The 15,904-nt window shown below is 33.0% G+C and overlaps 1 protein-coding gene across 5 annotated transcripts in view; it reads left to right on the top strand.

The window, feature by feature from the left end:
• The window catches only part of LOC105342947 (sodium/potassium/calcium exchanger 2), a 72,064-nt gene extending 56,892 nt beyond the window's left edge, over window positions 1-15,172 (top strand). For all 5 annotated transcript variants that reach the window (XM_066086606.1, XM_066086610.1, XM_066086608.1 and 2 more), the window contains 2 exons: window positions 13,164-13,300; window positions 13,796-15,172. In XM_066086606.1, coding sequence (XP_065942678.1) covers window positions 13,164-13,300; window positions 13,796-14,042 — 384 coding nt within the window. In that variant the 3' untranslated portion in view covers window positions 14,043-15,172. The remainder of the gene's footprint in view (window positions 1-13,163; window positions 13,301-13,795) is intronic.
• The last annotated feature ends 732 nt before the right edge of the window (window positions 15,173-15,904 follow it).

The raw sequence follows: 15,904 nt of genomic DNA on the forward strand, positions 1-15,904 counted from the left end.
GATTTGTGTTGTGATAGCAATTATAGTCTGCTTTCAGTCCAAATTTTTCCTGAATTTTTACCTGTGTTTTATCAGCGCCTTAATGATAAAACAAGAAGAATATAGATATTTTGTTGTGTTTTCGGTGTAATAATTAATAATTATCACAATTTTTTTCTTTTGATAAAATAAAGATAAAAATATTTTCAGTCTTAAATACTGATAAAAAAAAATAACGATTAGATGAATTGACTTTTAATTGACTTTTACATTTTTGTCCATTTACCTTAAATATAAAACAAAATGAATTAAGGAAAAAATTTTGGTCCCAAGCCAACTGGAAGCTGATTCAATGGATAATGATGTGATGAAGGGGAAAACTACATGTACACTCTGTCATATGGACTATTCTGTGTCTCTTTTTACAACTTAGTTGCAAAATATGTAAAACACATGTTTATAATTGGTTGTTTGGTATCAACAGAAAGAATATTATGGAAGGAAACAGATCTTTTTCACAAAATATTTTAATCTTTGAAGAAGTGACTTTGACGGTCGTTCTTATAACATCACCGCATTAGTTTAGTGCAGGTCACTTTCTGGTTTTTCAAATCAGTAGCTAAATACATGAAGCATAAAAAATTCCGACAAAAAAATAATTTTAATATTAATTCGATATACCTCAAACTGAAGAAGGTTGAAAATGCATGAATTAGGTCTACATTTGATAGGTTTTGTGAAAAAATCTTTACAGTTTTTGAAGCATATAAAATTGCCGATTTATCATCAAATCATCATACTCATAGTTTTTCTGTTTTCATAGATTATTCGAGCCACAGCATAAATGAAAAATATTTAGCAGCTTTTTCACTCCACACATTTCCTCCATTTATGTCAGGAAAGGAAAAAATTTATTAATATTAATATTATTAACATATAATATTAAATTCTTCCAAACGAATTTTGGAGACTTATTGTTTTTGTACGGTTCTTATTATTATTATTAAGGTCTTCCTTTTTTAATCGGAAAAACTTATTGTTTTCATTCGGTGTCTCCTGTTATTCTATGGTTTCTTTTTCTTTATTAGGGTCTACGTTTCCAACCGAAGACCCTCTTGTTTTTCTTCGGATTCTTTTCCATAATTATTATTCCTCCTTTGACTTTTTTGGTGGCTTATATCTCATAAACTATTCAACCCATTTCCACGAAATTTTCAGAACTTGTTTGATATTGTAAATACTCGAGGTTATTAAACTTTGAGCTTATGACGTCACTTCCAGTTTTTGATATTGACGATTTTGTTAATTTTGGGTAATTATGGGTCATTTTGTCCATGCATCTCCTCCGAAACTAATCAAGATTGAGGCTTGAAATTTTCAGGGATTGTAGATGAATGTCCGTAGATGTACCCCATTGCCTTCAATTATAAAAATTGCGCAAGGCTTTGAAGCTCGCCTTAACCTGGAAATTAGCACCAATTTTTTCAAGAAATTTTTGCACATTTGCTGTAATATCTTTTGATGTATAAATATTTTGTTAAAATATGTAATGCGAAAGTTGTTTCAATTTTTACGTGCTTTTAATTGATATAAAAAAAGGGGCAGGCCCTTCAAATTAGGGGCCAGAAGTGCTCTAAAGTCTTTTTGAAATAACTCTTTACTGAACAATAATTTGTGATCATTTATAGAAGCAATAATGCTAATTATACAACTGTTTATCTATACAATTCAATACATAAGTCATATGTTACATATTAAGGGGTTTCACAGGGCCAGAAGTCCAAAACTTTGATCATTGATATCTAGGAAAGGAGAAATATTTTGAAAAGCATTGTAGCAGAAAAGTTGCTCAGAATAATGTTATTTCAACAATGTGATACCTTAAAATCTTTTGTTGGTGGCCCTGGTAAGGAGTTGAAGGATCGACCCCTAAAACACAGTTGTTCGGATATGTTTAGAACGGCTCTCAATTCATGAACACTTGTTGAACAAAATATGTTTATATTTGCAAGACCTTTCATTGAATGTCTGTAGATGTACCCCCATACTTCCAATTATGAAAATTGCTAAAGGCATGAAAGCTCGCCTGAACCTGAAAAATAGCACCAAATTTTTTCACGAAATTTTCTGTAATATCTTTTGACATACATGTAGAAATAATTTGTTAAAACATGTTATGCAAAAGTTGTTTCAAATTTTACGGGTTTTCATTTGATATAAAAAAAACCATGGCCCCTCAAATTAGGGGCCAAGAGGTCTCTAAAGTTTTCTTACAATAACTCTTTATTGAACAATAATTTGTTATCAATTATAGAAGCAATAATGTCCATTGTAAAGCTGTTTATCTATACAGTACCATACCTAAGTCTTATTTTACGTAATAAAGGGTTTCAAGGGGCCAGAAATTTAAAACTTTTGATCATTAATAGCTGAAAAAGGAAAAATATTTTGAGAAGCAATGTAGAACAAAAGTTGCTCAAAATAATGTTCTCAACAATATCATACCTAAAATTTTGTTGTTGGTGGCCCCGTTAAGGAGTTTAAGGGTCGGCCCAAAAACCCCAGTTGTCAGATATCTCAAAAAACGGTTAACAACTCGTGAACATTTGTTGAACAAAATATGTTTATATTTTCAAGACCTTTATTTGATATCAAGAAAAAGGACGGACTCCTGAAATTAGGGGCCAGGAAGGCTACTAAGTCTTTTTATAATAACTATTTCCTGAGCAATAATTTGATATAAATTATTAAACAAAAACAAAGAACTTTTTAAGCTTAATCTTACGCTGAAATCTGTTTTAAAATCGGACGATGCATTACAGAGATATTGGGGTTTTAAAATTGATTTTTCCGGAAATTTTGATTCCGCATTCTTGGTTAAGAAAATAGTGTTATGTTCAAAGTTAAATAAACTCGTACCAAAAATAACTCGATTTTTGTTATGTCGTACTGTGACACATTCGGGTATTTTTTGTTAAGTCGTTATTGAAATCGTAAAGGTTTTTGGTAATTTGTACTTAAAACCATTTGGATTTTGTTAAATCGTACCAAGAATTATTCGATTTTTTATCTTTTTGTTTAAGTTGCTCTTGTTATTAGTTTAAGAACTCTGCTTCTTTCAGGAACATTAAGCTTTACTCTTGACATTAACGGAAGACCAACTCGTTGCTTTGCAACGAGCTTTCCTCTAGTTCCCTATTATTATTATTTTTTTTACAAAACTTGTGCAGGCGATTTCTCGGAAATGGCTCAGCCGATTTTCATGAAATTTTCAGATCTAATAGATATTAATCCGAACTTAAAATACATTATTTAATGTTGATGACGTCATTTCCATTCTTGAGATAATGACGTTTTAGCGATTTTTAGAGGGTCGGCTTGTCCAGGGATCTCCTCCTAAACGGTAATAGATATTGAGTTCAAACTTTAAGGGATTGTAGACAAGAGATTGTAGGTGTGCTATTTGGCATTCATATTTGTCATGGTCAAAAGGAGTTAAAGCGCGCCTGGTCTCTTACAAAAGTCGTAAATTTTCATGGTTTTCTTTATCTCTTTTCTGAAAAATATTTTGTTAAAACATGTAATGTAAAAAAAGTTTATATTTACATGTGCAAGACTTTTCATTTGATATCAAGAAAAAGGGGCTGGTCCCTCAAATAAGGGGACTAAAGGGCTCTAAAGTCTTTCATCTGTATCCCATTACTGAGGGATATTTTGTGAAAGGTTATAGAAGCAAATATGTTTATCTTACAATTATATGTCTAAGCAATGTAATGATTTTATCATGTGTTACGTAATTAGGGGTTTTTAGGGACCAAAAGTCCAAAATTTTGATCACCGATATCTCAGAAAGGAAAAATATTTTGAAATGCAGTGTAGAAAAAAAGATGCTCAAAATGATGTACAAAATAATATGCAATCTTCAAAATTTCGTTAAACGGCCCCTATGAGGAGATAAGGGATCGGCCACTGAAACATTCTTTCCCATATATCTCAACGAACGGTAATGAATTTCCAAACACTTGTTAAAAAAATGTGTTGAGATTCATATGACCTTTTTTGATATCAAGAAAAAGGGGCTGGTCCCTCAAATTAGGGGACAAAAGGACTCTAAAATCTTTCATCTGTAGCCCTTTACTGAGGGATATTTTGTGAAAGGTCATAGAAGCCAATATGTTTATCTTACAGTTATGTATCCAAGCAATGTAATGATTATATCATGTGTTACATAATTACGTAAAAGGGGCTGGCCCCTAAAATAAGAGACCACGAGGAATCTAAAAGTTTTCAACCAAAGCTCTTACAACTGAAACAAAATAGTGTCTGGCCCTTAAAATGTAGACCCTGTTCTTCTATTCTAAATCATGTTTAGCTGTTAAAGAGCAAAATCAAGATCGAACATAAAAATCTCAAATTCTAAAATCAGATGGAAGACTTCCTCGTTGCACGCAACTAGATCGTGTCTAGTTATTAAGGTCTTCCGTTTCCAACGGAAGACCTTATTTCTTTTTCCCTATTATTATTCTTGTGTTTTTTTCTTACGCATTTTACTGCAGGCGATTTCTCTAAGATGACTCATTGGTTTTCATGAATCTTTCAGATCTGATAGATGCTTATTTAAACTAAATAAATATTTTTTTATTTTGATGATGTCCCTTCCATTTTTGAGTTTTTGACGTTTAAGCGATTTTTAAATGGTCAGCTTGTCCTGGAAACTCCTCCTAAGCCATAAAAGATATCAAGTTTAAACTTTCAGGGATTATAGACAAGAGATTGTAGATGTGCCATTTGGCATTCATTTTTGTCTGGCTCAAAAGGCGTAAAAGCTCGCCTGAACATATAGATTGAGATTTTAAAAAGTCTTGATTTTTTTTAGGTTTTCTTTGTTGATCTCTTTTCTCAAAAATATTTTGTTAAAACATGTACTGTGGAATCATTAGATTTCGTTGTGGCTCAATTTTCGTGGAATTCGTGGGTACCTCTCATCCACGAATTAACATCCTCCACGAATAAATAAATCAAGGTAATAAAGTCATATTTCTTCTGTAGGTTTAAGAGAATACACGAAATTACGTCCCCACGAACCTGTAAAATTTAAGCAATCCACGAAAACTCGCCCCCACGAAAATTTATGATTCCACAGTAATGCGAATTAGGTTTATATTTACAAGATCGTTCGATTGATATAAAAAAAAAAGGGCTGGTCCCTCAAATAAGGGGCTGAGAGGGATCTTAAGTCTTTTATCCATAGTACTTTACCGAGAAATATTTTGTGTTATAGAACCCAAAATGTTTATCTCATATTGATTTAACTATAGATTATAAAAATTGTCCCATGCGTTACGTAATTAGGGGTTTTTAGGGGCCAGAAGTCCAAAACTTTGATCACTTATATCTCGAAAAGGACAAATATTTTGAAAATCAATTAAGAATAAAAGATGCTTAGAATGATGTTCTAAATAATATTCAATCATCAAAATTTTTTTATGTGGCCCCAAAAAGGAGATAAGGGGTCGGCCCCTAAAATGCTCTTTCCCAGATAGCTCAAGAACGGTAGCAAACTCCTAAACACTTGTCGAACAAAATATGTTTAATATCACAAGACCTTTCACTTGATATGAAGAAAAAGGGACTGGCCCCTCCAATTTAGGGCAAACGAGCTCTAAAGTCTTCGTTACATAACATTTTGCTGAGAAATATTTTGTAATAAATTATAGAAGCAAAGATGTTCATCTCACATTTGTTAAACTATAGATTATAAAAAAAACTTCATGCGTTACGTAATTAAGGGTTTTTAGGGGCCAGAAACAATGGAATAATAGTAGGGTCTTCCGCTGAAGACGGAAGACCATAATAACAATAAATAGAATAATAGAAGGATCTTCCGCTGAAGACGGAAGACCTTAATAATAACAGTGTAAAATAGAGAAAAAGAAACCTAACGAAAACAATAGGGTCTTCATTTGAAAACGAAAGACCCTAACAATCAACTCCATTTATAAAATAAAGGAATATGAATGAATATTCATTAATTCCCTCAATCATATTTCCCATATGAGAAGAAATTGGGGAAGGTAACTCGCGTCAAAAACAAGAACAGTTTTCACCTAAGACTGGTTTCACAGTACTGCGACGGTGTGGACAAGGTGAGAAGCTGTACCACGAGGATGTGCGGTTTTACCTGCGTTACCTGTGCTTAACCGTGATTAATTTCATACCACGAGGACTTGCGATGAATATGCAAACCGCGTAGGCCGTATTGTAATCATTGGACAAATATATATAATCATTATTCAGAATTTAAATAGTTCTTCACAGTTCCTGTAATTAAACATTTATCATTTGCATCAGCAGTTGCAGGTATACTCCATAATTGCAAGACTGTTTTCCATAAATCACTGGTTAAGTCATAAATCATATTTCCAAAGTATGCACTATGTGGAATATTTACACATCAATACATTAAGATTGTTTTAAAGATTCTTTCCACGCAAAGGATTGAAGTTATGGAATATGACTTAAAGGGGCATGGTCACGATTTTGGTCATTTTTTTCCCGATTTTAATGTTTACAATGCTTCAATGAGGCATTTTTAAAAGGCAACTAAAATTTGAGTGTCATTTGTTGAGTTCTAAGCAAGTTACAGAGCTTACAATTCTTCGCTATGTAAACAAAGCGTTTGTTTACATTTTGAATTTTGAAGTGAAAATTCCAGTTTTAGACCTCCAACAAATGTGTTAATCGTTAGGAACTGTTTATTTATGCTTAAAATGAATAAGAACATAGACAAATCAGCTTGAAAAAGATTTTTTACTGGTATATGGAACCTCTGTAAACAAAAACAGGGCACGAGCCTTGTTTACATGACGAAAAATTGTGAGCCCTGTATCTTGCTTAAAACTCATCGACTGGCACCCAAATTTCATTTGATCATAAGAAATGCATTCCAAAAGCAATTTGAATAATAAAAGCTGAAAAATAAAATTTGACCAAAATTGTGACCATGCCCCTGTAAGTCTATAAATACCAAACTACTTTATTCAGTTATTGAAGTTTTCATGACCCAGTAATTTATTTAAGCATTGAATGCTTATTAGCTCACCTGAGCTGAAAGCTAAAGTGAGCTATTCTGATCACATTTTGTCCGTCAGTAAACTTTTTTACATTTTGAACTTCTCTAAATCGGCTTGGCCAATTTCAACCAAATTTGGCACATATCATCCTTATGGGAAGGCGAATATAAATTGCAGAAATGAAAGACCGATCTTTATTCAATTCGGAGAAAACCTCGAAACTAGAAAAGGGTGGGTGCATTTTTAAAAGCTGCTTGATTCGATTTTATATCAATTTAAACGATGGTTATGCTATGTATAATAATAGACATTGCAGGTTTTTTTCAGTCAATTAAATCAAATTTCAATGAAGAAAAATACGTACAAAATTTGCTAACAAAACAAACGACATTAAAGGGTACTGCGTTATTTCGCCTCATGTTAAAGTTCAACCCTGACGACGAGACGGGTATGGTTGTATTACGACTTTGACATCCCTTTTATAAAGGTTAAAATGATTAGACAAATTACAAATAAACATGTGTACGTTTTGTTCGCTAATATTTTTGAAGTTTGCTTTCTTTACAATTGATGCATAGCACGCGGTTTGAATAACCCCAATTCTTCGGGGGACGAAACCCTTTCTACACATTCCCGTGATGCACTTTGGTTTATTTTTATTTACTTTGAATGTTTCTAACTTTGAAAGGAGACTGATTCTGCTTGTGTAAATAGGAGAAAGTCCATAACTTTCTAATATAAATGGTTTGTATAGAAAACATTCTGATACTGTAATAACAAAAAAATCGGACCAAGCACTTTAAAAAATCTTCTCATGTACTACTGAGTCAAACTCAACGTAATTTAGCTTAAATCATCCTTATGGGAAGGAAAATATAAATTGCAAAAATTAAGGGCTAATTCAAATTTGAATAATTTACGAAAATATTAATAAGACAGAGAGAATCGAGGTCAATCAGTTTAACTTTGGGCTCGATATTTCATCTATCGAAAACCAGTTTAGAGGACCAGTCTACAGTACAGGCAACGCGGATCCCGTGTTTCCCGCGCCCCGTCACGGTATAAACACATCGAGGTGATCGGCCAGGTGAGACAGGTATACCGCGTTCCCATCACGGTAAACTCATCATCTACCTGTCCCCGCCACGGTAAAATTATTGATGGAAAAGTATCGTATACAAGCGGGAGTTATCTCCCCGAATGACACATAAATTGCATGTTTCTTTATATTTAATGACGATATTTAACCAGATTTTGACAGAGATTATAATCGAAATACTTGGAGTCTTTTTTACTATTTTTTTTATTTCATAGCTATTAAATAAATTATAAAAGTATTTAATTTAATACTTGTGCAGCAATTGCAAATAAAATATTTTCGAGTCCATTATCATATTTTAAGAAGGTCGTTAAATTAAAAATTATCATGAAATGATTTTAATTGCCAATAAAATTATAAATGTGTACGTATACGCAGTGTGATTGTGTTTTCTTAACAATTAATTAGTCCGCCTACATTTGTATTGTTTTTTGTTGAAGTCCATGCGTGTCAACTAATGATGAGCAAGTGATTAAAAATTAGGGCTTCCTATAAAATTACCAACCCGGTATTTTTAGCACGTTCCGTTCATTTCATACAAGGTCTTCTACGTGTAAAGAACATTTTTTGTGAATTCACGTTTTAGTGAATTTGTGTTGCGTTACTTTAGGTACGTGTATGGCTCGTCATTTGTCATTGCGCGAGGATTCCCACTTTCTAGTGCGGTACGTTTGCGACGACAATCTTTAAGTGCGAAGCCGTGTGTTCTTCAAGACTCAGTGTGACTGAGAGAGTAAGGAGCCTTAGAGATACCCAGAGTTGCATAAAATTATGTAATCGAAAGATATTGTGGGTATCCCATGTCATGGTGTCGTGATGGTGTACAAGCTACCCGCCGTGACGGAGGTTAGCGTTCGCTCGCGACCGAGCCCCCCCCCCTCTCTCTCCTCTCTCTCTCTCTCTCTCTCTCTCTCTCTCTCTCTCTCTCTCTCTCTCTCTCTCTCTCTCTCAACAGAATAACTAGATAAAAAAAATTGAGAAGGAAATGTTGTTTAACCGTTCTTATGTTTTTACACATTTCAAAGAAATTAAGAACATGTTTTGAAAGTTTGGCATTTCATGCCGATAAAAAAACATTTAAACATTTCAGTAAATGTATTGATATCATTTTATGTGGGCATGTACATGTAATCTTATAATATATAAAGCTACTACAAATTTGTAAACCCGTTTCCCGTTATCGTAACCATACCCCCCCCCCCACCGCTTTATGACTGTCGAACTTAACTTTATTTGACTTTAGTCCCAATTGCTTTACACAAAGGTGTGAAACCGTCGCACTGACAGAAAATCACTCTACGCTTGAACGCACAGAATACACAGGAATGAGGCAGGTAGATAATCCGTGTAACGATTGACCAAGAAGAATTCTACATGCATATCAAACAATTTTACTAATAGTTATATCAAATAATTTATTCATTTCACTGCGTTCTTTAACCGCTAAACGTGTTGAAGATGTTCCTTCCCGCAAAAAACCTCCATTATAAACTATTCGAGAGATAGAAAAAAAAACACAACGAATTAAACTTTCCAAACACAGTATATCATGCATCACGAACATTGAAAAAAAAACTTAACTGTTAAACATACTTCTTATTTTCTTTATTAAAAATAAAACTAATAGAACGAAACTTTATCATGGAGGAAACACGTGGTAGAGCTAGCGGGTTGATTTGATTGACAGGTGCAGCACGTGGACTCAAATCTGAAATTGCATGATGGATTTAATCACAGTGTACCATATTCTTTTATGAATACTAATTTTATGAATATTTAGTATTGGATATTAGTATATTTCACATAAGTGTACGTTAAATTACGCCTAAACGTCTCTCTCTCTCTCTCTCTCTCTCTCTCTCTCTCTCTCTCTCTCTCTCTCTCTCTCTCTCTCTCTCTCTCTCTCTCTCTCTCTCTCTCTCTCTCTCTCGTAAAGTGTTGTGCGATTAGAAGAAGCCCTACGCGATATAGACTTTTTCTTTTGTCGTGAATAGGTGTGAAAACCCTCAAGGGCATGTCGTTTTCTACCCTGAGTTTGTTAATCATTACATGTTTTCACAGAAAATGATCGCGACTTAAACTTTATATGTATACACAGGAAACGCACACTGATACACGTTATGATTCCATGTGCTTTAACGCAGCACCAACTTTATATATGAATGATAATTTTATTATTGAATGGAAAAATAGATTTGTTAGTTGATTCCCGACATTTGTTCATTTCTCAATTTAAAACATACACAAGTCATGTATTGACAGTTTACGGCGCTATGTGTGTCATCTTATAAAATGAGAAGATGAAATTGCTCTGCATTGATACGAGTTCATCTTATGAAAATATTTAATTTTAAGATTGTTATAAAAAACAGGATTATCAACTTATAGAAATAATAACTGAAATAAGCACGTCAAATACAAAGATATGTGTTCTTATTTACACATCACAAAATTTAACAGCGTAATAATCATGTTATGTTGTAATACGAATGTAGTTTCCGATTTCATGAAATTCTATTTCATAAATATAATTTATCAATTTTATAATGATATGGACCACAATTTATTTACAATGCAGCTGTTATGCTTAAATCTGAAGTCGCATATTTGACGTGGATTTACGCGACCTGCATTGCCTGTAATGTACAGTACAGGTAAAGTAACAACAACAAGCAGCAGCAGGAATAACGGTAAATCACACCGTCGCGGTGTCATCACGGTCGCAATCCATACCGCGATCAAAAACCGCGATGGTGTATCGCGGGAACGATAAAAATACCGTGACGGTAACGCGGGCCAATACGGGATCCGCGTTGCCTGTACTGTATGTTAGAAGCAGCCATCTTGAAGTTGAATGGAGATGAATTTAATTTGGTTGTTGTGTAACAGTTTACGTGATAAGGGAATATTTGAAACATCCAAAATATATTTGTGCCGTTTATGTGAAGTAAATTGAGGTTAAGTATTTCAATGCGTTGACATTTTCATTTGTGACGGTGGTTTTAGCTTGTTTTGATTTTCGCTAAGCATGTTTAATTTCTTTTTATTTTAATTTGAGAGGAAACATCGTCTTTATTTTAGTATTTAAAATTTTTACGTGTAGACCGGTAAATCAGACGGCTGATTGTTTACATGTACATGCGCAAAATCTGATGCACTAACAACATATTATAGAATACTATTCATTATGTTGGTACATGTAAATTGGTACGATCTCTTCGTAATGGTTGATTAATGCAACATGTTTTATTAAGATGCTCGGCAATTTCAATTTAAACGGAGATTATTCTCGCTGCTAGAAATATTGTAGTATATATATGATGAAAATAAATTTTTTCTTTGTTTTAGTGCATTTTTCTCCTGTTTTAATTGTTTACAAATTTTTATTTACTAACCTGAGAGTCAAGCTTCGAGTTATAAGGAAGATGATGAGCTTTGCGCACAATGCTACTGTATGTTTGTACACAAAGCTGAGGTCATGCTTTAGTTAGTTTATGTTTTAAATGCAGCTATGTTGATTAGGAAATACCAAGTTTAAAAATCTTAAGGTGAATGTGATAAACTAATGTGAACCAAAAACATGACTCAAACCAAGCTATGTATCTTGCTTATAATTCTACAATTGACGCTGAAATTTTGGTTGATAAATAGAAATGTCTTGCTAAAAGATATACTGTAACTACTTTCTGGTGCCCCTTCTTCAACGATGAAATGCATAAAATCTACACAAATTTTTGATAGTTTTTTTAACACATGTAAATGAAAACGACGTCTTTTAAACAGTTTCTATAGTCCTGACACATTATTATTATGAGGATAAACGCATTATCGGTGTTCTTTACAAAAAAAAGTGCAAAAGAAAATCATCTTTGTTTGTGGACATTTGTTTTGTTGTTTTTTTTGATAAAGATGAAAATATTGGTACAATACAGCGACATGCCTGCCAATACATAAATTTGAATTATAGCTCTTTAACATATGTGACAACATTTTTCATTTAAGTTTATTCTTCAATAAAGTGAGTAAGGATATAAAACGGCATACGAAATGAATTCATGCCTTGTAAACGACAATCGTTTATAATGGAGAAGGCCAATTAAATTTTTCAATGTTTTTAATTTGAGGAATTGAGCGCATTCATTCTGGTTCATTGAGGTATACTTTCCTTCTTTCAATTATAGGATTTTTAAAAATAAAATACAATCACTAGTAAGAAGTAGAGGGAGAAAATGTACCTTTATGCTCTCATGTATTTTAAACGTTTTATAAAGTAATGGGGGGGGGGGGGTGGGGGGGGGGGGGGGGGAGTGGGGCTGAAATAAAGGGAACTGGAAGTTAACCGTGAACACCAACTGAAAATTTAGTTATTTATATTGCATATGATCTTATTTTCGGTAAAAATGGTATTCCATAAAGGTAAATATGTCAAAGATTAAGTATATGCAAAAATAAGTGTAAAATTCGGATATTCATTTTTGGTTAATCTACAGAGGGGCCACATGGCACATTATCCTTTGAATGCCCATATAAAGCCATCGATCCTCAGGTGAGCGATGTGGCCCATTGGGCTTCTTGTTTTTGGATGTCGTCGGTCCTATGACACACCAAGCGGTGCAGACGAATTGAAAACCGCTCGTTAACGCGGTATGATAATTTGTCTGCACCGCTTGGTGTGTCATATGACCGACGACATCCAAAAATAAGCATTCAATGCTTATATTTATATTTTCATACTGATGTCTATTTGTATGAAATATTGTGTATTGCCGCTATAAAGCCATCATTTGCGCCAATAGTCAGGGATATGAAACATATATGGAACAGCCATATTAACATGTTATTTAGTTAGCTTCCGCGACAAAATGTTATGAATGTAAATATACTTTTATGGGGATCAACATTGAAAGAGACATGCAAGAACAAGGGGACTTGTGTAGATTAAGGTATTAATTTGCATCTTATTAATGATATATCAATATCATGTACCTGTGCTGATAAATTATATCTGACAGATCATGGGACTGACCATTTTGGCAGCTGGAACCAGTATCCCTGACCTAATTACAAGCGTGATTGTTGCCAAGAAAGGCTTTGGGGACATGGCCGTTTCCAGCTCTGTGGGAAGCAATATCTTTGACATCACTGTTGGGTAACTTTGTTTTCTACAAGATACATGCATTGCTTTCTCAAATTTTATTTGTTTGTGTCTTCCATCAAATAAACTAACATCATACGTCATATTGATATTTATTTGAGAAGCTTTCAAGGCTCCAGTATTTTGCAGTAATTGATAAAGGAATTTGAAGAAATGCTTAAGTTATTAAGTTTTTTGTTATATAAAAATCAATAAAATGTGATTGAGTATAGACCAGAAATAATGCGTTTGTGATTATATTAATAGATAAGACAACAGTAATTAAAATATTTCAAAACATTATCAAAAACCGGTGGAGATATTTGATCAAATTTATGAAATGAATGAATTTATGTACCGTAATACTGTTTTTAAAAATCTTATTGTTATGAATTTTGCACAGAAGTATCCATATAAAAAAAATCATTGATATGTATTTATGAATTCTTTTTGAAATTTAAAATAAGTTGCCATGCACCTAGTACTAACATAAGGTGACTTTTATTTCAGCCTTCCTATCCCGTGGTTGCTGTATTGGGCCGTCTTTCAGGAGCCGATCAGTGTAGACAGTGCTGGGATGGTGTGCTCCATTTTCTTACTGTTCATAATGTTGATGGCGGTCATCATTACCATTGCGGTCAATAAATGGCGAATGAACAAGCTGTTGGGCCTCATTATGCTGTTCCTGTATTTGGTGTTTGAAGTCTTAAGTGTCTTGCTGGCACTGAAAATTATCATTTGCCCTGTGGAAGTTTGAATTCGAACATCTTTCATAGTTTTCTTTCTCTCAAAAAAGAAATCTGTTTAAGATGTATGTTTATTCACATTTCTTACTTTTGGATCTGTGGACATAAATATTTTTAAAGGCCAAAACTGAAAAATAACAATAATTGGATGCAAAGAAAAATGTAAAAATCATGATTTATGTTTTTATATGAAATGGAATGAAATTGATGCCCTGGTTTTGTCGCTCAATGTATAAGGTATCTCTGTGTAATCTATTTTCTCTTCAGTTTAGTGAGTGGTCTTAATTAATTTAGTGCTGTGAGCTTGACAAACGTTTCATGAGTATTTTCTTGAAGTATTACACATAATGATCGTGTTGCAATAACTATATTGTGATTTGTGCTAACTTTGTAAGAAACATTTGTGATATAATAGTTATCATTTATGTTATAAACTATTGCCAACGTCACGGATCATGTGCATTGTATATGCATAGGAAAGAGAACGTTTGTGGCAAAAAAAACAACAGAAGGACTGAGCATAATACAGGGGAAAGCGTATGATGCGCATTAGATATCTGTGTAGTGATTATTTGATATTGTGAAGACTTGTGTTTTCTTGATTTAGGAACCCCATGCAAACACAAATCCTAGTCAAATCACATAGTCTTTAGTATTAAAAGCATTTTATTTTTTATTTTATTTTTAAACCAGAGGGAAAAATACCACAATTTATTTTTATTTCATTTATTTATTTATTGTGAAGCAGTGTTGTTTGATATTATTTTTGAAATGTCATTATTGAAAAATCACTGTATTAACCAATGATTTGTAGAACATATATCCAGGTGATAGGAATTAGAGAATTCTTATTCTTTAAACATTTTTATTTAAAATTATATCTACCCTTTCAAAGGGGAGACATATTGTTTTTGTCGATTTTCTTATTCTTCTTATTCTTCTTCATCAAAATGTTTTCCAGGCCGTAACTTAAATACCCTTTGACATTAAGACTTCAAAGTTAGAACATGGGTAGATGGTATTGAGAAGGAGTGCACACCACCAAAACTTTTGACCTTAACCAATTTTGTTCTTCAAGGTCAAGTGTTTTATTAAAAAAAATTCTCCGGAACATAACACAAGACTCCTTCAACATACAGACTTTTAACTTGTATCATATATAGATGGTATATAACCTAGCTGAACCCTACCAAATTTTTTACCTTCACCTAAAATTTTTATTTCAAGGTCAAATTAGAAAAAAACTGCATTGCTCATCTCCTGAATATACTTTGACAGAAGGACTTCAAACTTTAAACAAAGAACAATAATAATACACTTAGGTGTACTATTTTTAATATTTGACCTTGACCTAGTTTTTACTCAAGGCCAAATTAAGAAAAAATTAATTTTGTCTGGGTCGTAACTTAAATACCCTTTGACATTAAGACTTCAGACTTATAACATACATAGATGGTATTGAGTAAGAGTACACAGAACCATAATTTTTTACCTTGACCAATCTTATGTGTCAAGGTAATTCATTTTCTAAAAAGTATTGTATGACTCATAACACGAGATTCCTTAAACATACAGACTTTAAACTTGTATCACAGATAGATAGTCAGTAATCAGATGGAACCTACCAAAATTTTTGACCTAGGCCTAAAAAAATTTCAAGGTCAAATTAGAAAAAACACATTCTCGTCGTTATTTAAATATACTTAGAAGGACTTCAAACTGTAAACAAAGAACCAAAATACCATGAGACATAGTATTGTTGATTGTTTTACCTTGACCCTTTTCCCAACTCGATATCAAATTAAGAAAAAAAATCTATTTTTTTTTCCAGACGTTAACTTCATAATTCTTTCACAGAGAGACTTTAAACTTA

The sequence above is a fragment of the Magallana gigas genome, chromosome 6 (genome assembly GCF_963853765.1).
Source record: "Magallana gigas chromosome 6, xbMagGiga1.1, whole genome shotgun sequence".
In the NCBI taxonomy this organism is placed as follows: domain Eukaryota; kingdom Metazoa; phylum Mollusca; class Bivalvia; order Ostreida; family Ostreidae; genus Magallana; species Magallana gigas.